Genomic DNA, 23388 nt, shown 5'->3' with positions numbered 1-23388 from the left:
TGACAGAGAACCTCATTAAACAATACCTACATTTAGGAAATAAAGAGATAGATGATAAAGAAGAAGAAGAAAAGAAGGAGGAGGAGGAGGAGGAGGAGATGAGGAGGAGAAGGAGGAAAAGGAGAAGGAGAAGGAGGCAGAAGGAAGCAGAAGAGGCAGAAGAGGCAGCAGAAGCAGCAGAAGAAGCAGAAGCAGAAACAGCAGAAGAAGCAGCAGAAGCAGAAGCAGAAGCAGCAGCAGAAGAAGCAGAAGCAGAAGCAGAAGCAGAAGCAGAAGAAGAAGAAGAAGAAGAAGAAGAAGAAGAAGAAGAAGAAGAAAGATAGATAACCAAGAGAGTGTCACAGAGACAGCATGGCAAAACTAGTTCTGAGTTCAAATCCCACATTAGCTGTGTGACCTTGTCCAAGTCACTCAGTCTCTTTAAACCTTAATTTCTTCCCCTATAAAATAAGAGGTAATCTCCTGAGGTCTGTCTAGCTCTAAAGCCAAGACCCAGTGATCCAAAAATAAAGGGGAAGGGAATATCTAGAAGGAAGGGGTGAGCAATAAAAAGGGCTAACATTTGTTTAAGTTGCACTTGGAGTTTTTGAAAACACAATGGTTACGTTATCTCACTAGGATCTCACAATAGCCCTAGAAGGTGTGGTAGCTAGACTTGGAGTCAGGAAGAACAGAGTACCAATCTTGTCTCAGAGACTTATCAGCTGCATGAGATGGGGACCAGCTGTGATTCCATGGGTATAAATGGAACTCCCCACCTAAAGAAACTACCTCTAGCAGCACAAGTCCATACCTCTTCCTAAATTTTTCATTTTATAGCATTGTCTAAATTTCAAATAGAATTGGGGTTCACTGTAAGGAACCCTGTGGGCTTAGTTTCAATCTCTTATCTATCTTTTCTTGTATTTTTATTCACTCACATTTATTTGAATTTGCACTATTCAAAGTTAGTCTCAAACTATTATCTTTCATTGTATTTTTATTCACTTTATAAAATATTTTCCATTTACCTTTAAATCAGCACTCAAGAGGATTATGGGCTAAATTCAGTCCCCCTGGTTGGGGTGAGTATATGATGCCTCTGGTCAAAAGTCAGAGCAGTCTCATGACTTGACCATTCAAGAGTCATTCAGTCAGTATATAAACTTGAGCCCCAGGCTTCAAGGTCAGATCTCTGTCCACTACACTGTGCTGACTTTCTTGGGCAAATCACAAACTGACTCAGCCTCAGTTTCCTTAACTGTAAAATGGGGTTAATAATACCAGATTTGACGGGCAGGTAGGTGACTCAGTGGACAGAGCACTGGCCCTGGAGTCAGGACAACCCGAGTTCAAATTTGACCTCAGACACTTAATATATTACCTAGCTGTGTGACCTTGGGCAAGTCACTTAACCCCATTGCTTTCAAAAAAATACCAGAATTGTTATGAGAAACAATGAGATAAAGGAGTGCGAATTGCTTCATGGAACTTAAAGTATCATTTATATGTCAGCTGTTACTTGGAACCAAGATTTTACATAGCAATAGATTTTGCTTTACATTGATCATTGATCTAAAGATATTATTATCCTGATTTTTTTATTCTCCTTTTTTAAAACCAGATTTGTGATTTTATTGGCCCAGGATTGCCTGATAAGAAAAGCCTGCTGTCATTGAAGATAGGTACTCATTCTTCTTTATGATCTTGGAGAGCTGCTTGGGGGCACTGAAAGATTAAACTCTTTGTCCAAAATCACACAGGTGGTATATGGATCAGAAGGAAGACCCAGATGTTCCTAACTTTGAGATGGATTTTCTATCCACTACTCCAGAAATTCTCTCATAATCCATTTTAAAGATAAAAAAAAAAACAGGCTCAGAGATGTTAAAGTGTCCACCTAATTCAGCATTAGAAGCAGAAGTTGAACTCTGATCTCTCTTGTCTCTAGGCTCAGGGCTCCTCCTGCTTCACCATACTGTTTGGCACTCCAGTTCATTATCCAGTGATGCAGAGATCCAGGAGGATAAAAACAAGAGAAAAGCCCCACAGAATCTACACAAATGTGCAAACACGCACCCCCCCACCCCCGGCAGAGGTTCTCTCCACCCAGAGATTTTCTCACGGCCTCAGCAGTCTCTTCCCCTAGCTTATGCCTTAGAATAGGGGAAACAGGAAGCCAGGGTGCATACAGGGGTCAGTTCTTCCTGGGCTAAGCTGGCTGGGAAAGCCACAGGGATAGAGGGGGAGGAGATGATTATCCAAGGAGCATACAGGCCCTAACACCTCTTCCTTCCAGCACTGAGCTGGGGGGGGGTAAGAATGGGCAGAAGATGACACTACGCTAAAAGGGTCTCTGGTCACAAGGCCCTTCCCTCAGCCTGCCAGGGGAAAGCAAATTCCACTTACCCACCCTTGTATTATGGAGTTGGTAGGTCCTTCTGTTGTCTAACCTTGAAACCTCATACTACAAACTACCCTCCTGTCCTGTGCACTCCCTGGCTAGGCACATGTAAACACTATCCTGGACTAGACCATCCCTGGATGAGAAACTCCAGAACCAACCATTAGCATCCCACGGTACTAGCAGTTTCCTAAGCCAAGATAAGGCTTTGGTGCCTGCATCTTCCCTTCGCCAGGGCCATTTGAGGAGGGGTTGAGCCCGAGGCCAGTTTCTTTCCAGTTTCTTTCTGGCTAGTGAAGGCTGGGAGAGAATGCAGCAGGAGGGAGTGTCCCAGCCAAATCACATTGCTGACATTCTTCTCCTGGTCTGGCTCTGGCTCGGACTCCTAGCATGGAAGCTAGTTTCCTGCTGAACAGGGAGTTAGTTGACTCCCTGCCCCACCCTCTGCCATCTTGGCCAGCCTGACCTGGCCCTGAGGACCTGTCCTAATCATGTCTCCCATCCCTAATTTCACTCCCATCTGACAGACAGACATGCGGAGGCCCAGGAATCATTGACATACCCCCTTGTCTCCAGGCCAGCATCTTTCTGGTTCCTTGGATAGCCAGCTGTGAGCCCAGCAGGAAGGCGGACCCGGCCTTGGACACACTGGGGCAACCATTGTCCAAGGCCTTTGACTGTGCCAAGGAAGAGACAGGAGGCCCAGTATGACAGCATCCCACCTCCTCGGGGCCATGATGACTCACAGAATACCCATCCCAGGGCAGCAGAAAAGCCCTCATTGTCACTCTACAAGGCTACCCCCCCCAATACACACACCCAGTCTCTGCATGGACACAGAAGGATCTGGACTCAGGACCCAAACACATTTCCTAAATTTGAAGGGTAGGCCAACTTCTTATGGTATGTTCCTTAGTGAGCCACTAGTCCTTGAAGAAAAAGAGATCTCTCTTTGGAAAGGGATAGGCAAAGAGTGGGACAGTCTTGACTCCATGCACCTCCTACCTCTAGGAAACCAAGATAGAAACAAACCCAAAGCAAAAAGAAGAGAAAGGGACAATATTTAGGACCCTTCCCCAGTTACTAAGACTGCGTCTCCCTCCCTCTTCCCAAGGGTCTCAAGGGCTCACATAAAGCAGAGCCTGAGGGCTGGGGAATAGGATAGCTAAGGTCCTGATTTTTAGCCCTGAACCCAGGCATCCCTAGGATGCATGGTAGAGACTAAAACTCAGCCCTCTCTTTGCACTTTCAGTTTTCAAAGGCTGCTATAAATATTATGGATATAAGACAAAAAAAAAAGACACAAGATATCCTCTAGGATCCAGGATAAAAGTTGAATTCAGGAAGGGATGGACTAGGGTAGCTGCACAGAAGCTGATGAATACCCATCCACCACTGCAAATCTCCCATAGTCTGGATCAGGTACCCTAACCCATGTTGTGGCCAGTCAGATATATTCCTCTCCCCAGAGGTCCCAGTCCAGGTAGTTTTAGTTACTCCTAATCCCCTAGATTATGAGGGCCCAGTCATGGATCTCTTCCTGCCCTGGGCACTCCTGGTCACACATGTCCCTGATCCAAAAATTCTCCTCAAACATCTCTGTCTCCAAACTCCCTAAGATTTCTGGTCACCTCACCCAAGCCCAAAGTCCTGATTACATATGGTACTCAACCCAACCTGACCTGGATGCCTGCCCAGGGGGTACTCCGCGGAGGGGCTCTGGGAGGCTGGGCAGTAATCCCAGATCGAGCCATCTGGATGGATACACCGACACAGCTGCTATCCCACAGGGAGGGAGTACAAGTAAGCAAGTTCCAGACTCCAACTTCTGTCCCCAGCTGAGCACAGACAGCCTCTTATTTACCTCCTCCCCCAGCCCAGGGATCCTGGGGGACCCAGGGGACTGGGACAGGCAGGGCGGGGGCCAGACCCTTTGTCTGAGGAGGGCTGAGAAAGATAATGGCTGAAAGGGTGGAGGGAATGACTGAGTCACCTTGGAGGAACCGAGGGGCTTTGAAAGGGGGGGAGGGTCTGAGTCATTTGAAGGGGTCTGATAGCCCAAGGCTATGGGGCTTGAGTCACTCAGGGCATTTGGGGGGAGGGCATAGATTCACCTCTCTCATACAAGTCATATATCCCAGGCTTGGTCAGTGTAAATCTGGCAAACTCTCAATCTCAGAGCCCAGAACAGAACTCAACTGGTTACAAGGTAAGAAAGGGACTGGGTAGTTCTGAGGAAGGGAAGGAAAGAAGCTACTGGCCCAGCTCTGTTCCTGGGTAAAGGTTCCAGAGGAGTGGAGGGAAATTTCAAGCAAATCAGAGAAGCAACAACTTCTGGGGTGGACAATATAAGTTTCCTGTCTTGTCTTATCCCCACTCTTTATCCATGGAGTCCTCTTAGGGTGATCTGGTCCATTCCTCAGATCAAGTAGCCCAGAAAGAGATATGGAAACAAAAATAAATGGCCCCTCCCTGGGTCAGCTTTTTCTGTTATCCTCTAAGAACCCAGGGATTTTGTGGATGGATATTTAGATATTAAGCCATTTTCGGATATCCACCCAACTAGGCTCCTTCTTTTTAAGTTTCTACTTTGTCAACTCTTTTCTCCTCCCTCACCTTGGAATGGTGTCAGCCCTAAATCCAACCTTAAGAGACCCTGGGTTAGGGAATGAATCCTGTCCTGCCCTCCTAGTCTCTGGCCACCCTCCCTACTAGCTTGAAATTGTCCTGGAATAGAGACAGAAGGGAAGGTACCTACCCACTCTGGGGGTCTGGTTAATGCTGCTGGGTCTCTATCTGTGAAATGTTTTGGAATCTATAAAAACTAGACATTAGAAAAACAAATCCAGGGAAACCTCTAAACCAGTTTTAAGGGAGACCCCAGTAGAGATAGAGGAAACCCACTCCCCTACCTCCCCATTTCAGTGAAACTGAAAGTCTTCTCTCCCACATATCAGATCTGCTGATAAAGTGGTGAGGATCACTTGGTTTTAAAAAGCATCTCTGCCCTTTCAGGCGGGGTGAACCTACATCTCTCCCTCTCCTTTCCATAGATGCATCCTAGTCATATGACCAAGCAAAGTCACTTAAGTGCCACCTCCCTCAGTTTCTTCAACTGAAAAATGGGAATAATACTAGCACATACCTTCTAGAGTTGTGAGGCTCAAACAAGATATTTGCAATGTATTTAGCTATGTCTGGCATATAGTAGATGCTTTAATAAATTCTTGTTTCCTTCCTTCCTCAGGGGCTTTTTTTTTTAGATTTTTTTTCAAGACAATGGGGTTAAGTGGTTTGCCCAAGGCCACACGGCTAGGTAAATAAGTGTCTGAGGCTGAATTTGAACTCAGGTACTCCTGACTCCAAGGCCAGTGCTCTATCCATTGCACCACCTAGCCTCTCAAGGGCTTTTTTTGGGGGGGGGGGGAAGTGGGTGAAGTCTCACTTGATCTGAGAGCCTCTTTGTACTTCATAGAAGATGCCCTACCATCTCCTATCCCTAAGCCCATATCCCATACATATCTCAAGGGATGACCCCTATACAAGGTCTCTATCTCTAAGGACAATCCCCAGACCTTACCTCCCTCTAGAGTTACTGTTGACAAAAGATAATACTACCACCTCTCCTCTTCAAAGATGGCTTCTACCCTTCCCTCACAGGCCAGAAAAGCCCCCTTGAAGGCTGAGAGAAAACAAGACAAACACTCAGCTAAATTTTGGCTAGTCTTTGGGCATCTGAACTCTCATCCATCCCATTTTAATGAGGTCTAAGAAAGTAAGACACTGCTAGATCATGGGTACCTAAGGAATAACAATCATTTATAAGTTTTTTTTTGAAGAAATTACATTATAGTTGTATGTATGTGGGTGTATGTATATATTTATTTTTTTTACTGATGGTTTTGGTCTTTTTTTTTTCTGCCCAGCCTCCCATAATCTGAAATACCTAGGTCATTGCTGCAATTTGGCCAGAGAGTAGAGGAAGCCAAATAAGAACAAATTTGCTTAGTTCATCATCACCTTAATAGCCCATTTTTCCCTTGGATAGACAGGAGGCTGGTTGCAAATGTAGTGGCTATAGTTTTCTCTCCTTCCCTCCCAAATTGGGAGAGGTGAATTGAGACATGCAGAGATTTTGTGTCCTGATCCACTCAGAAAACATGGTCAGAGTTATGCTGTTTGTCCCTTCTTTTGGTCTGATGTCTCAATTATAATCAGAATATATCAGGGGGATGGGGGAAATTAAAGACAGTTTCTATTCTCTTAGGGGTCCAACAAGACCAAAGACTCACTGGATCCTACCAAGGAAGGATTGACTCCACCAAAACCAGGGTGTAGTGGGGTCAAGTGTAAAACTTTAAAATTATACTATATATATTTGGGTTGTGATGATGAGGGCAATGATGATGACGACAGTGATGATGACAATGATCTCAGCCCTTAAATCAATTCTGGTGGAGGTAGGTTTCTCAACACCTGATATCTAAAGATATCTAAAGGATGAAGCTAGGGTGGCCTGCTCTAGGCTCAGGGATATCTATACCGTAGGGACCCTTCAGTATCCCACTCTTCAAAATGGAGGTGAAGAGGCAATATCTCTGATCTATGTCCTCATCTTTGTAGCAGTGAGATGAATCAGGATGGTCTTCCCCTGGGATGGCCTGACTCTCCAGGCTAAGGAACCTCACACCCAGAATCATTGTCCTGCCCCACCCCCTGTCCCAGGTTTCCTCCCCCAACATTTCCCCCACCCCCTCCCAGTTCCAAGGCTTCAAGAAGGAGGACAGAGGGACCCCATGCCTTTGTGCTGTACTATAAATACTCTGGAGGAAGCACCCCCGCCCCACGGCTTCCTGAGACTCCAGAATGACCCTGTGCCTCCTCACACAGGCCCAGCTGGTCAAGGGGTGCTGCCCTCCTGGCAAGGATGCTGGAGCCTATAGATAAGGGTTGGACAGCCTGGGCTAGTGGATTTTTCCACAGGAAGGTGAACCCAGGAATATTTATGTCCAAATAAATTAGAAGAGGAGAGAGGTTATATTTTCCTCCTCCATGAGGGCCCAGGACCTGCCTAAGATCATATGCCTTATGAGGAGGAGCCAGTTTTGGCTAACACTAGAAGGGGGATCCTGAAATAGCCCTTCTAATCCTGTTCCCAATAGTCCAAGATTTTTGCCACTATCCCAACTCACTGAAAATCTTTCTTATACTAGGATTTCTTTCAGAGAGAGAGATTGAACTATGTAAAATAGCCTTCTACTATGTCAGAAAACCTGGACTTCCCATTTTGCCTCTATCAGTCATTTGAAGGGCAATTTGAGATAAATCATTTTCTCTCTCTCTGAAAGTCAATCTCGGGGGTTGCTAGGTGGCGTAGTGGATAAAGCACCAGCCTTGGAGTCAGGAGTACCTGGGTTCAAATCCAGTCTCAGATACTTAATAATTACCTAGCTGTGTGGCCTTGGGCAAGCCACTTAACCCCTATTTGCTTTGCAAAAACCTAAAAAAAAAAAAAAAAGTCAATCTCCTTCGCTGTGAAGAGATTGAACTAAATTGTGTCCAAATTCTCTTTCAGTTCTAAAGTTTTATGTTCAGATTCTTCCGCAGAGCACCCAACTCCTATGCTCAACTATGATGTTGGGAAATAGCAGAGAAAGATTCTGATCTCATGAAAATACAGTCTTAGAGAAGAGACAAGAGGAGCAAACCCAAGCCCTGCCATTAGGGAACTCATCAGGAGTGGAGAAGACATGGGACTCTCATAGGGACTGGTGAAAGAACAAGAACAGGGAGATAATATTCAAATTCTGAAGACTCTAGGAGCTCATAGGAAGTCTGAGGGATCTGGGAAGGCTTCATGGAGAAGGTGGGGTGTGGATAGGATTTGACTAAGCAGAAAGGAAGAAGAAAGACTATTTGCAAGAATGATGTTAGCAAGGATTGTGCCTGAGTCTAGAAACCAAAGTTTGCATTGCACTATTTAAACATGTCTAGGTCACAACTATAACGTATGTTGTAAAGGGTTTGGTTGGTCAAAGGAATTGGTGACCTCATTTTAATGGTTTCTATAGATTGTCAAAATGGAGGGATTTAAATTTAATCAAAGAAGGGTCAGTACTCAAAGAATTTTCTTAATAATTATGAATAGTACTTCAGATAGTCTTAAAATATAAGGAAAAACCAAGTAGTTTCCTAAGGCATTTTGACAATCCATTTGTGTTCTTCAACAAATGTAAAAAAACCTTTAAATCAAAAAAAAAAGAATGATGTTAGATTAATGGAGGGGGGGCTATGAGGAATCTAGTTTGATTGGAGCAGAACAGGCACCAAGAGTTGGAAAAGTTCTGAGGTAGGGGGAGGGATTTGACAGAGACTGAAAATGAGGTGAAAAGGGTCTAGTAGACATGTCTCCCACCCAAAGCATAATCAAGAACTCATCTTCAGTCAGATGTATCCCCATTAACACATAACATATAAATAGCTCTCTATTAGCTGGCCTTCCTGGACTCCGTCAAGTACAAAATTCTTCCTTCCTGGCTCGGGACCAAGAAGGAAGGGAGAAAGAAGAGAAGACAACTGAAGGCTGACGTGTTTAAGAGAAGACACTAGGGACACCCTCACCTGTCAGCCAGGTGTGGTCCAGCCTGGAAGGAAGAAGGTGCCCAGGGAAGATAATCAAGAGCCCTTTAAAGTAGGGAAATCAGTGCCCTGGCTCCTGAGGGTGAGTCTAGGGTGGGGCCCCAGGAAATTCGGGCCTGGCTTCCTGAGGGTTTGTTATGGCCTGCCCTGGGAGGTCTTTCATCTCACAATGGAAGGGGGAGTTTCCTTCAAAGTCCTGACCCCCTTCTTTGAACAATGAGGACCAGGAAAGGCAATTCGAGGGACTAAGAGCAGCCGAGAACACAGTTCACCTGCCTCAAGACAACTTCCCTGGCTGAGCCCAGATCAGAACCTCAGCTGGATCCAAGCCCCCAAATCCAGATCACTGTCAGAATGACTGCAAGCATTCAGACCCCCATCCCTTCCCAGATCTCTGCCAAGAACAAGGGTCCTGAATCTCTTTTGTGACCCTTTGGTAATTATTTCATCTCTACATTGAAATGGAGTTATCAAAATATTAAAAATATCAAGTTCACAGCCCCCCCCCTTTTCCATCTCCCACTGAAATCTATCCATTGACTCTTTGGAGAGTGTGAGCCCAGTTCAAGGAGCTTAGACCTCTCTCCCTCCTCCTCTGAGCTTTAGTTACATCAGAGTTACAAACTCTGAGACCCATTGAGCTGGGGGAGGAGAGTACACTGGGCTCTGAGGAGGGGGTAGGGCTGGGGAAGAGGGAGACAATCACACTGACCAGAGTGTGCCCAGGGAATGCTCCCTCCTCCTAGGGCATACGTGTAGGGACATGTCTCATGTCTCCCCTCCTCACAGGTCACACTGCCCCTACCATCCCTAAGGAGCATCAGCTCTCACTTTCTCACATGCCCACATGCCATCCACACACACACACACACACACACACACACACACACACACTGGCTATGAGTATCCTCCTACCCCTCCCACCCCCTGCATTCTTCTCCCACCCCCAAGTGGCAGCAGCTCTCCGGGGGCCAAGGCAGCTTCTGCTGACATTTGTCCTTGTGTGTTTGTTGCAGAGGGTTGGGGGTGGGAAGACAGCTCCAGCATTAGGCTTGGCAGCTCCCAATGGAGAGGGAGCTGCCCAGCTCAGCAGGGCCTGAGGAACCCAGAGAGAGGCTGCTGGCCCCAGCCGACTTGGCGCATCTCTGGAGAGGATCAGAGGATTTGAAAACTAAGCCTTTGAGATCATAGACTCCAAGTCTCCTCATTTTCTACATTAAGAAACTGAGGCCCAGAGATTTGAAAGGAAGTTTGTAGCAGGAAGAATTGGGATTCCAACCCAGGTCTTCAGAATTTATGAGCAATATTCTTTACTGTCTCAACCCAAAAACCTCTGAGGGCAGAAACTAGGTCAACTGAAAGAGACTATAATATCACAGAGCACTCCACCCCATTTTGTCCCTACCTTCTGGCTGCTGAAGCTGCCCCCCACAGCCCTTGGGGGTCGAGTCTCCGACTGGGGCTCCCACAAGTTGCCATTATCCCGTGGTGACATGGGAGTTGAAGGCAGGACTCCATGATGAGCCATCTCCTCTGTGCAAGTCAGATGCAGGCTGGCCAGGTATTCGTCTGTCTCCTTGTCCACCACCAGGAGCCGAGTCTCACCGTCTACAGCCTTGATCCTCTGTACTACCTGAAGGAGGGGAGAGGTAGGTTAAAGTCCAGGCCAAAGGCTCTTCACTAACCTAGAAGGCCAGCTGGTCATTCACTCAATTCAGGAAGTGGCTAGAATCTGGGCAGATGAGCAAATGGACAATCATTGTCCACGCCTTGCCCAGCTCCCAGGGTAGAGATGATGAGTGAGGATTCCTGCCTGCCCATTACTGGCTCTGCTCTTCTGCCCTGCCTATGAGAATTGAGGATGGTTCCCTTCCTCTTTTCCCCGTCCTCCTGGCTAGGCCAACCCCCCCACTCCCACACTATGAAATCTCCCTCCCCTCCCCGAGCACTGGAGAGAATGGAGGCTTGGAAGCCAGTGACTAGAAGCATACAAGGTAGCAGAGCCCGGGTATTGTAGTCCATAACCCATCCAGGGTTATGGTTTCCTCCACCAAGAAACCAAGTCTTAGTGTACAGACTCCATTCCCTCTCCCACAAATATATCTTGTAGTAATAAGAGAATAAAATTTGAGTGCAAAGAAACCTAGTTCAAATCATTTGCTACTTACTGCCTGTGTATGAACTTGGGCAAATCCCTTCCCCTCTCTCTGGTCCTCAATTTCTTTAGTCTGTAAAATGGGACCAAATGCTATCCAGGGTTTCTTCTTCCTCTTAAATTCCTCAAAGGCCTAGGTTTGGCTGTCCCAGGATGGTCATCCCTGGGCTTGTATTTCCCTGAGACTTGATGGGGCATCTTCCTGGGGATTTCCCAAATGCTCCTGGAGGAATTTCATAATCTACCAGGTCTGTCCTTTTTCCCTTGGATCTATCAGAGCTTATCCCACTTTCCCTTTCTTGTGAATTAGTTCTAAGGTTTAGCACAATAAAATCTTGTTGACTGAATGACTGATCCTACCCAAGCTGGCCCTTCTTTCCTAATCTGCCTTCCCCCAGGGAATTCTCCTTAGATTTCTTCTCCTTTTGGAAGCACCATCTGGAAAGCATAGGGGAAGGCAGCCTAGTATAGTGAAAGGAAACAGAAAACCAGGGTCAAAACTCAACTTTCCCTTACAGTTTTTTTGACCTTGGACAAGTCATTCTTATTCCCAGGGCTAGAGTTTTCTCATTAGTAATAATACTAGGTCTGCAAAGTACTTATAAATCTTATTTGATCTTCACAATAGCTATTATTCTCCTCATTTTACACATGAGGAAATTAAAGCTAAGAGAGGCAAAATGATTTACTCATTTAGTTGCTAAGTGTCTGTGGCAGGATTCAAACACATCTTGATTCCAACCAAGTTTAACACACTAACCACTGAATCACCTATGAACTCTAAGTTTCCTTCGACCTCTTATCCTTGATCCCATGTCATTCTCCACAGACTGTGGATGAATGCTTCAGTATAAGACCATTCCTGGGACAGCCACCTGGTGCAGAGGACAGAACACATAGCCTGGAATCAGGAAGTCCTTATTACCTGTGCGACCCTGGACAAGTCACTTAACCTTGCTTGAGGAAAGAAAAAAGGGGAAAGGGGGAAAAGGGGGAGAAAAGGAGAAAGGGGGTTAAGGGGAAACGATGTTCTTAAGGTCTGACTAACAGGATACCCTGAAGATTATTGGTCAGTACTGAAACATCCTAGTATCCATCCAGTATCATCAATTAGATGAGGAAAGAAATAAAGCCAGGTTTGGTTAAAAGAAAATCAAACTGAGAGGATGAAAGCTTGGGCCTTTAAAAGGAAAATGCTGGTCCTAATCTTTTTTTTTCTGATCTAGCCCCAGAAATTTTAGTGTTAGACATTAGTAGAGAGTTGGACAAGATGGGGAAAACCAAGGCTGAGGGCAGTGGGAGTGGAAAAGAGGTGGGAATCAGAGCACAATCCCTGGAGCCAGGCAAGGCAAGTCAACACTTCTGATCCTTTATTTGGGAGCAGGGAGCAGATATTCAAGTTTCCCTCTCACCAAGCACACATATGTTGGTGGATTCCCTCATTTAGCACTCATGCTGGCTGTACGTTGGACACTGTTCAAATTTTGGGGTTTGGCAGAGAACAAAAAAAAAATTGTTCCTGCCCTCAGAGAGCTCCCATCCAGCTCTAATAATTTTCAGTTCTCAGTAGAGTCACTACTCACACTTTTTGCCCTATGACAGAAGCAGGGCAAGGGTTACAGTCCCCATTTTAAAGAAGGCAATTCCTAAGCCCAGACAAGGCAAGAGACCTGCCCAAGGGCGTACATAGAGTCAATGGGGTTGCTAAAGGCAGAGTGCAGGTCCCTTGGCTGAGTGCCTAGTCCAGCCCAGAGTAAATAAATACTTCAAGAAGAAGAATAAGAAAATGGGAAAGGGTAGGAACAATAGCTAACATTTATTTAGCACTTTAAGCACTTACAAAAATACTTTAACTTAACTCATTTGTTCAGAACTACAGCCCTGGGAGGGGAAGTATTATTCTTATTCTCAAGTTTACAAATGAGGAAACTGAGTTACAGAGAGTTTCAGTGACTTGCTTAGAGTCTCACAGTTAATAAGTGTCTGAGGTGATATTCAGACACAGATCTTCCTGATTCTCAGTCCCATACTCTAGCAGTTGTGTGCCAACTAGTCACCTTGCAATAGTAAGAACATTTAGAATATGGTAAGAACATTTAGAATAGGGAGGTAGGGGGATGGGAAGGAGAGAAGACTGAAGGGTAATAATAACTCACATTTATTTAGAACTTGACATGTGTCAGGTTCTTTACAATTATCTCATATGATCTTGCCAATAACTCTGGGAGGTAGCTGTTATTATCTTCCCCATTTTACAAATGAGGAAACTGAGGCAACTAGCCATTAAGTGACAATCCTAAGGTCACAAATCTAATATCTGAGACTGGATTTCAACTCAAGTCTTTCTGACTCCAGGCTCAATGTTCTATCCATTGCATTCTTCATGATTCTGTTGGGGTAATAGAACAATATACACATCGTTTTATACAAACAAAATCTGTATATCTGTGTGGAAGTGACAAAGTATGAGAGTACAAGGTGCATTTAGGGGGAGGTGAAATAGCGTGGGAATGAACATGCATGTCCTGGTGGGGTGCCATCGAGAGAGGATGGGATTTAACATTGAGATCTGTGTGGGAGTCAGAGTAAGGGAGGCAACCTGGAGGGAAATTCTCAGCCAAGTGTGCCTCAAGGATCTGGCCTTGTCCCTGTCTTTTCAACACCTGGAACCAATGATTTGAACAAAAGTAGAGGTGGCACACTTATCATAGTTTCCAAAGAAGCAAAGCCAGGAGAGATAGACAACCCACTGCCTATCAGTCAGGGTCCCAACAAATAGAGGAATAAGAAAGAGCCCTAGGCTTCCATCTAATTAAATAAAATGGAATGGACTCAAATAAAAGGGCCTAAAATCAGATTTTTATAAAATTACCTAAGCACAGAATCAAAGGGACTTAATTAAATAATTCATGTAGGAAAAGATCTAGAGGTTTCAGGGGATAAGTTCCTTATGGGCCAACAATGATGGGACATGGCAATCTAAAAGGTCAGTATGATCTTATTCTTAACAGAATCAAAATAGACAAGAAAGATTAGGGATGTTGTAGACCCACTGCCCTCTGTCCTGGTTAGCCTACCTCTGGAATGTTGTGTCCATTTCTGTGCATGATATTTTGAAAATGTCACAAACTGGCAATTAGGATGATGAAAGGGCTAGAGCCCATGTTCTACAAGAATTGATCAAAGGAACTGAGGATGTTTCACCTAGAGAAGGTCGAACATCATCCATTTCCAAGTTGTCAGGTGGGAAAAGAATAAGATTTGTTTTGCTTGGCCCCAGAAAGGCAGATCTGAGTTAGATGCAAATTAGAACTTCCTGATAATTAGAACTCACAGACTTTCTCTCTAGGGTAGGTGACTTGCCTAGGGTCATACAGCTACTAAGTGTCTGAGACTGAATTTGAGCTCAAATCTTCCTGTCTCCAGGGCCAGTGCTCTATCCACTGTACCACTTAGCTGCCCCAATGAGAGCTACCTCAAAGTAGAATGGGTTACTCCAGGAGACAGTGAACTTCCCATGAATACTGAAGGGGTTCAAGCAGAGCCTGGATGACCACTTGTACTAGAGGGGATTCTTAGTGAATGCCTCACTTCTGTGAGTGTGCAACTGTTCATACAAAGGTGACAGAGTGATTATTTGTGTCTAAAACAGAATGACAGTGCAGGTGATGACAGAATGCATTTGGCACCTCCTGAATACTTGATCACTAAGTTTCCAAAACAGAAGAAATTCAGGGAGGAGCAGGGGCAAAGAAGCATGGGCCCTCCCCATTGCCTGCTCTAGGAGATCTGATCTCCAAACTCATTTTAAACATTCATTGTTATGACTTTCCTTGGGCAACTTATCCTTTCTGGACCTCAGTTTTCCAAACTGTAAAATGAGGATTGTATAGATAACTTTCATAAAAAATAAAATAAAGCTTCAATAATTCAAGGTTCCATGATTTTATCAGTGCAAGTTCTCCTTCTTTACCAACAAAAATTTCAACTCCTTTATGCCTTAACAGACTGTCTTAGGGGTTGCTATGGCTAAAAAATTCACCCTGCAGCCAACGTGGTCACCAGCTTTAGCAAAGCTAAAACTGATCCTTAGAGGAAAGACAAGCAGTCTATTGCCAAGCTGTACTCAAAGACTTTCCCAGCTTGGCAGAACCTGCCAAAACTTGCATTTTGTTAGCATAACCCCAGAGAACCTCAGGGCACCTCTGTACCACAATGAGCCTTCAGGGGAGGAGAATAATTAATACTTCAAGGAACTGTAATTTTGTCAGTATGGGTAGTCCTTCAGCCTGATATAGGTTCTCAACCTTTCTACGCCTTAGTAAATGGTTTTTGGAGAGTTGCTAAGGCAACTGGTCATGAGACAGTGAAATGGATAAATTGAGGGGCCTTGTAGTCAGGAAAATCTCAGTTCAAATACTCCCTTAGTTACTTCTAGCTAAGTGAGCCTGGGCAAGTCACTTCTGCCTCCATTTCCTTATTTGTAAAACCCTTCCAGGGTTGAAGAAGGTGATGACACAGTGCATGTGCACATTGGGAATGAGAAGTGGGCTCGTTTTACAGCAGGGAAACTGAAGTCCAACCACTTTTAGCAAATCATGTAATCACTTTGGTTAGGTCTCTGTAAAATGAGGGGGTTGGGAATACTCTGAACTTTGTGTGTGTGTGTGTGTGTGTGTGTGTGTGTGTGTGTGTAATTATATAAGTCTATGAATGCATAGAGTTGAATGTATATGACTGTATAAAGGTATATATATATAATATGTATATGCACGTATAACTATATATTATATACACATAAGTGTACAGGTGTGTTATGTATGTGTCCAGCTATATACCTGTGTGTACATAAATACATGTGTGTATTAATTGTGCCTTTATACATGCATGTTCACCCATGTAGATGTATGCATACATTACAACTATATTTTAAATATAGTTGGTTTCCTTTGTCATCCTATTTATTTTCAGCATTTAAAAATGTCATTCTGAAAAGAGGTCAGTCAATAATAGGTTTCCCCTGATTGCCAAGGAAGTCCTCAATGCAAAAAAAAAGGTTGGAAATGAGTGGATTAGATGGTCTCTTTCTTAAGTCCTTTTCTAGCTCCTAATTCTCAGAATCACAGAATTTCAGAGTTGGAAGGAACCTCATCAGCCCCGTCATCCAACCCTGTACCAGGGAAACAGGCTCACTATCTCACACTGGACAAGTAGCCACCTAGTCTTTTTTAAAGACCTCCACTAAGAGGCAGCTCACTAGCTCCCAAGTCAATCCATTCCACTTTGACATAGCTCTCATTGTTGGGCAGTTTTTCTTTATCAAGCCTAACTTTTCTTCTGTAAATTCTGTTTCTGCATCTTCCACCCATTGTCCTGGTTCTTTTAGAGCCAGAATCAGTCTAATCCTTCTTCCATAACAGCCCCTCAAATATTTTAAGGAAATTCTCCTGATCTCTACCCTCCACTTTTCACTTCTCAAGTTAAATATCCCCAATGGCTTCATCATTCTTTGATTCCATAAGGCAAGCCCCTTACTGAACCTTCCCCCCTTAGGATTGATGGAGAGATATACACAGAATCCAACCCCACCCCTGCCTTGCTTAAGATTGCTGCAGTTTGCCAAGATAGAGCAAGCAAAAGTCTAAGGCCCCAGCTGCAGTCCTGGGGTGTGTATCTGGAGGTAGTTCTGGAGCTAAAGATTAGACTAGATAATATGTTGTCTCACACATTTACTGTGATGCATACGCACACCAGGAAAACTAAGAATAACTTGCATTTTTTAGCATACAAAATTTTTGCCCGTAACATTCTTGTGAGGCCAGAAGTTATCATTCCCATTTTATAGATAAATGGGGAGATTAAACATTTACCCAAGTTAGTAAATAGGCTAGGACCCAGATCTCCTGAATCCAAATACAGTATTCATATATCTATATGTTCTCTCTGTCAAAAATATACACACAAACATGATATCCATAGAAAACACAATCAAAAGGGAATAGTACCCCTCTCATAACATGGTGCCAGAAAAGCCCACAGCCCAGATCCAAGAGTATCCTTTTCTAACAGAGCCAGACTGCAGGACAAGAACCCCCCACCTCCAGATCTCAGTGATAGAGGCTAGGACACCCCCTGGGGACAGGAATTTCCTGAACCCTGATATTCTTGCTCATATAGGAAGACTTTCCCAGGGGGTGAAGGTGAGAGCTGTGAGCTGGCTAATTTTTGAGGACAACAGTGCCTTTCTCAATATTGAACATAGTCTCTAACACCTAAACTTTGGACATAAAGCGTGCACATATAAAAAAAGTCTCACACAAGTCATATAACAGATAAGTGTCATGGTTCCACACAATGTCACGTCACACTGTCGCACATCGATCTACAGTCATTCTATCACAGGATCACACACAGATCTACAGTGTCCTTTAGCTTATACATATATAATATCACAAAGGGGTGTGTGTGTGTGTGTGTGTGGTAGGTATAAGATACTATCACACAACGTCACTCATATCATCACACTTGGTGTCACACACTGACACAGAGCACACAGAGCTAGTTATACACAATGTCACCCGGATACAAAATCATACAATCACTGCTGCACTTAGCTACACACAGCAACACAATCATGTCACATAAGGCTTAGATACATGGTGTCACCTGGATGTGATACCGTACAGTATCAAATATAGACAGAGCTAGGGATCCTTCTGCCAAATAGTAACTCCGGGCTCCAGACCATTTCCCATTCCAAGTCTCCTCACAGACACTCAGTATTCCATAATAATACACAGTGGGCACACAAACACTATCTCAGGGCATCACAATATAATCACAGCCAGAGTCACACTTCATGGTGTCACAACGCACGGCGGGAGTTCTCTCAGCCAGACACCCGACTGCTGCTGGCCGACCCTCCCCTGCGTCTGTCTGTCTGTCTGTCTGTCTGTCTCTCTCTCTCTCACACACACACACACACACACACACACACACACACACACACTCATGCACACGCACACAATCTCGGGCCCACCTGGAGATGCGTCTCCTTCTCCACGTTGACCCCATTCACCTCCACCAGGCGGTCCCCGGCGCGCAGCGCCGCCGCCTCGGCCGGGGAGCCGGGCTCCACCTTGCGAATGAATTGGCCACTCTTGCCCTTCTCTCCGTGCAGGTGGAAGCCGTAGCCCTGCTCGCCCTTGATCATCCGGCACAGCCGGGGCCGCAGTTGGTCCTTGGCCATGGCGCCGCCGCTGGGGGCGCGAGCTCAGGGGAGTGGAGGGGGCGGGGGAGACTCCCGGGAACCCCTAACCAAGGGGGACAGGACTCAGAGGCTGGAAAGCTCGGGAAAGGGTCCCAAGTCCAGGGGGGTTCTGGGCCCCTAGGGGAACCGAGGATGCGGGACCGGGGAAGTGAAGTGGGGTAGAGGATTAGAGCTGGAAGAGGCGGGAGGAGGGAGGGCTGAGGGATCCGGGTGATGAAATTCGAGGGTTCAGTGAGACGGGGTTCAGTTGCTGGAGATCGGGGTGCACGGCGAAGGGAGGCAGAGAGGTGCAGAACTGGGGGATCCGGGAAGTCTGGGCCTCCGTTCAACTAGTGTAGGGGAAGCGGGCTGGGGGCAGGGACGCCGGGCTCCCAGGGCCGGCCGTCGGGAGTCCTTCAGAGGCGGGGCTGGACGCTGCACCGAGCCGGGAAACGACTGGGACCGGGAGCGGGGGCCTCTGCTGTCATGCTGGGCCGGGTTCTAGATTCGGGCCGGACCGAGCTGGACGGGACCGCACCAGAGGCTGGGGTTGGTGCCGCCCCAAATGCGGGTCCAGGCTGGGGCTGGAGGCTGGAGGAGAGAAGGAAGTAGCCGCGGTAGTGGCTAAGCTGGGCTCCGGCTCGGGTTCGGGCTCGGGCTCGGGCTCCGGCTCCGGCTCCGGCTCGGGCTCGGGCTCGGGCTCGGGCTCCAGCTTCAGCTCAGCGCCGCCCCCGCCCCGCCTCCTCCACCCCCTCCTTTTCCTTCTGCCCACCGGGACTCGGGTCGGCAGCCCAGTAGCCCCCCGCTGGGTGGGAGGTCCGGGGGCGGAGCCTCAGGATGGGGGGAAGGGGCACTGTCTAGGACCTGCCTGGAGACCCTGTACTCTGTGAAAAGGCTGGAGGGGTCGCTTCGCCCGTGCTCCTGCCCGGGAGCAGGCCAGTCCCTGAGTTACACCGTGGCGGATGGGGGTGGGGAAGGGGGACCCTGGTTTCTCGGTTTTCAAAGCAGGAGGAAGGACTGATCCCTCGATAATAGCCCTAACACTGCCCCCACCCTATAATAACATCCAATCTGTCCTCAACCTCAAAAGTCCTCTCCTGCAGAGTGACCAGTTCTGCTCTCCGGAGGTACCGAATCCCAGGCTACCTGGTATGTTACTTAAAACTTGGGGTCCTCTTTCCAGTTCTGCGGCTTCAACCTTGAGGCCTTCTCTCTCCCCTTAACTGATATTCCCTGGTACGTTTCTCTGGTTATATTCTCCTATTGAGTCCCAGTAATTCCAGTCTTTTTCTTTACAGCTCTTGAAAGAAATCCCCACCATCCTTCAGAAAGGTCCCTGAGAGTAGATTCCTCTTGACCCCACCCACCGTCTTCACAAGCCTGTTTCCCGTTCCTTTTCAGCACCCCCATACTCCCTGACCCTCCAATATTCACACACCCCAGCTCCAAAGTCACTCCTAAATCCACTAACCCGGGGATTTTGAGGACTAAGTTTCTTTTTTCCTGCTAGTGCTGCTGGGCTTTTATCTCAGACTTCATCCACCCTCCCCAGTTAGGGAGTAGGTAGGTTCAGAGTTGTGACCCACTCCTAATCCAATCTGACTTGGTTCTTCTGTGTTTCTCTCCTAGGGTCTCCCTTCCTAGCATCACCTGACCAGATTTCTGTAATCTCCCAGCTCAGGACTGAACATGGGAGCAGAAGGTAGAAAGAGGGAACAGGTCAGGGCCTAGGACCCAAGCAAGACTTCCCTTTCCTGATTGAGGAGTAAATTCCATAAAAAAGGAAATCGATTTCTTACAGATAGTTTTGTTGTCAGATATAAAGACCTGCTCAACGTTTCAGGAGAGTCCTCCACCTCTGTTCATTTTTCAGGAGTGAACAGACTCATTTTCAGCCCCATCCTAGAAGACATCTCCTTGGTCTCAAGAAATGATTGGAGAAGGAATTAGCATCTCCACAGCGATTACAACAATTCATGATACACCCAGAGATAGAAATTCCCCTTCTCTTTCCTGCCCTTCTTCTCCTGCTCCACTTCCATTAGCCATGTTCCCCCTTCAGCCAATATCCCATCACTCCCTTCTACTCCTCCACAGTTCTCAGTTTGTTTATTTTTCATTCCTCAGTACCTTGGAATGGGCCTTACTGATAAGTACATTTTATAGTTCTTGTTCATTTAGACCTAATAATTAGGCTTTGAAAATTGCAGAGGTCCAGCTAAACTGACTTAAGAGAAAAAGCTAAAGAACACTTAAAAGAACAAGGGCTTGATAGACTTTTTTTAAAAAAAATATTTATTTAAGGCAATGGGATTAAGTGACTAGCCCTAGGTCACACAGGCAATTATTGTCTGCCGCCAGCATGATAGGCTTTTGATAACTAACTTCAGTTGTCCAAAGACCAGCCTTCATTAAGTTCTAAGATATGCTTATCACTAGGTTGATTCTAAGGGGATATATATATATATATATATACATATATATATATATATATATGGCACACTTTTTAAAATTGCATTACTACCTTTTGTTTGTTTTGTATCATCTTCATTTATGAATATACTCCTCCATACTTCTATGCCTTGTATCAACAAATAGAAAAGAAAGAAGGGGGGGGGGGACCTAGTAAAACTAACCAAAGCAGCAACCAAATCTGCAATTATTTCCACTCCCATAATCCTCCAGCTAACCAAACAAGGGAGAAAGGGAGAAGTGAATTTTCTCATCTCTTCTTCAGCCTGGACCACCACTCAAGTTGTGGAGAAATTCTCTGAGATTATCTGCAATTTATCCTGTATATATCTTAACTATTATTTTCTTTTCTTTTTTTTTAAAGCTTTTTCAAGGCAATGGAGTTAAGTGACTTGCCCCAGGTCACACAGCTAGGTAATTATTAAGTGTCTGAAGTCACATTTGAACTTGGGTCCTCCTAAATCCAGGGCCCGTGCTCTATCCACTGCACCACCTTAACTATTATATTCATGTTGTCTCCCTCTATTAGGTTGTAAGCTCCTTGAGAACAGAGACTGGCTTTGCCTTTCCAGGTATCACCAATATGGTTCAGGTCCCTAGCACAAAGTTGATGCTTAATAAGTTCTGGATCATTAGAAGGAAGTACATACACTCAAGAAATCATAAATCCTTGAAGTATCCATAAAAGAGTCCTCTTTCATTTAAGTTAATATGTATTCCAAGGGTAAAAACTTGTCCCTCTGTATATGTTGATCAAAGGGAAAAATGTTGGCCCCTCAGTTGGCCTCTGCAGGTGGATCTGGGAGTGCTGGTAGATAAGTGAGATTAACCCCAATTGTGTGTTCATAGTGACAGTAATACCTGCTGTATTAGGAGAATTTCTTTAATCTCCATGCTCTTCCCCAATCTCACAAAGGGTTCCACACCACTCCTGGGTCAGACTCAGAAATTTAACTAGGAATTTTTATACCAGAAAAGCACAAAACCCAAGTGAGCTCTGTAGGAGCCCACCCAAGCACACTATCTAGAAGCTTTTTACTTTGTCTAATTATTATTGCTAACCAACTACTTAGCTTTGTTTTGCTACACTGGTGTACAACCAAAAGGCCTGTCAGCACTCTTTAAACTCAGTAGAGACCTGGGGCAAAGCCCCAGTTTCCACTACTACCGCCAGGGGCTGTCTTTCCCAACCTATATTACATCCTTCATATTCTCAGGTTCCCTTCCTCTTTGTCTCTCCTTTCTCTGGAGGTCTCTATTCCACACCCTTTTCCTCTAGGTCTCTGTCAATTTTCCCAGAAAGGGGATTCCCTGACTCATCTTGGTGGGTCCCACTTCCTCCTCTAGTTCACAAAGATATACCAACACAGATAATGCAGAAATGAAAACCCACCTACCGGATTTGGGGGTATACCACAAGGCAGAGGCAGCCAATTCCCCATCAAGGCAGAGGATTAGAGCATCTAATCACAGCTGCTACCTCTCCAATGGAAAATCTAACCAAGCAGGGCAATTCCATCCCCCACCTCAGCATCATTGCTTTTCTGATTGGTTCCACTCTTTAGGCATCCCAGCAACAACATCCCACCCCATTTCGGGTAACTCTCCCTGGCTATAATGGACTTGGTATAAAAGCCACTTAGGCTAATGCTGGTGGGACCTTAAGTTATCAATTTCTCTCTGGCCCAGACCAATGAGTTTGTTTTTGGTCATGTCCTGATTCAGCTCCAAGATCATAGGCTGAAAACTGAGAGAGAACTTGGTAACATCCACCCCCATTCTACTTCATAGAACAGAAGCTCACAGAAGCAGTAAAGAGCACAGCTAAGATTTGAACACAGTTCTCCTGGGCTTTTTCACTTTGATTCCTTCATACTAGATTGTCTGTAGCATCTGTCTCTCTGTGGGCTGTGCCTCTCAGTCCTGGTATGGATTCTTCCATTTTATCCTGGGCCTTTCCAGTACATGCCAAGCTAAAATGTGTCCTATGTGCACTTTGGGGGGAAAGGGGTCCCAGTATTCTGATAATGAATCCTGCAGGGTCATTAGGGTAGTGTGAGGATCACCTTTGTGAGTGTTGTCTTCCCTCCTTCATTTCCCTTTGAGCTGGTACTAACTCCACCCAGATCACTCACTGAGTCTCAGAGCCCATATCTTCAAGGTTTGAACTAGATTCGATGATGGTGGAGTCCTCTTGGAGATTTAACAAGCATAATGGCCTCAGATCTACTGTTTCTTGGCCTTTCCTTCCTCTATCCCCAACAACCCCCTTTAAGACTCCAGACTCTCTTAGATCAAAAATCTTTGCTCCTGTTTCTCCATCCCTCCAACACTCTTCCTGAGCTGACTCATTCATACCATCACCCTGGGGCTGAAGCAGAGCAAACTCCTTCCCTCTATCCTATTCACTGTATATTTACTGAACCAAGCTTAGGGACGCACCCTCTCTCCCTGGCTCTCAGGAAGTCTTGATTTCTTCTCTAAACCCAA

At 45.6% G+C, this 23388-nt stretch overlaps 1 protein-coding gene across 1 annotated transcript in view; it reads right to left on the bottom strand.

Moving 5' to 3' along the window:
- Positions 1-19078, bottom strand: part of NHERF2 (NHERF family PDZ scaffold protein 2) — a 34489-nt gene extending 15411 nt beyond the window's left edge. Inside the window, exons 1-2 of the mRNA XM_074197224.1 lie at positions 18217-19078; positions 10428-10655 (exon numbers count right to left, since the gene is read on the bottom strand). Coding sequence (XP_074053325.1) covers positions 10428-10655; positions 18217-18426 — 438 coding nt within the window. The 5' untranslated portion in view covers positions 18427-19078. The remainder of the gene's footprint in view (positions 1-10427; positions 10656-18216) is intronic.
- Positions 19079-23388: the final 4310 nt, after the last annotated feature.

Source organism: Macrotis lagotis, chromosome 8 (genome assembly GCF_037893015.1).
Source record: "Macrotis lagotis isolate mMagLag1 chromosome 8, bilby.v1.9.chrom.fasta, whole genome shotgun sequence".
Lineage (NCBI taxonomy): Eukaryota > Metazoa > Chordata > Mammalia > Peramelemorphia > Peramelidae > Macrotis > Macrotis lagotis.
This window is presented reverse-complemented; position numbering and strand designations above follow the sequence as displayed.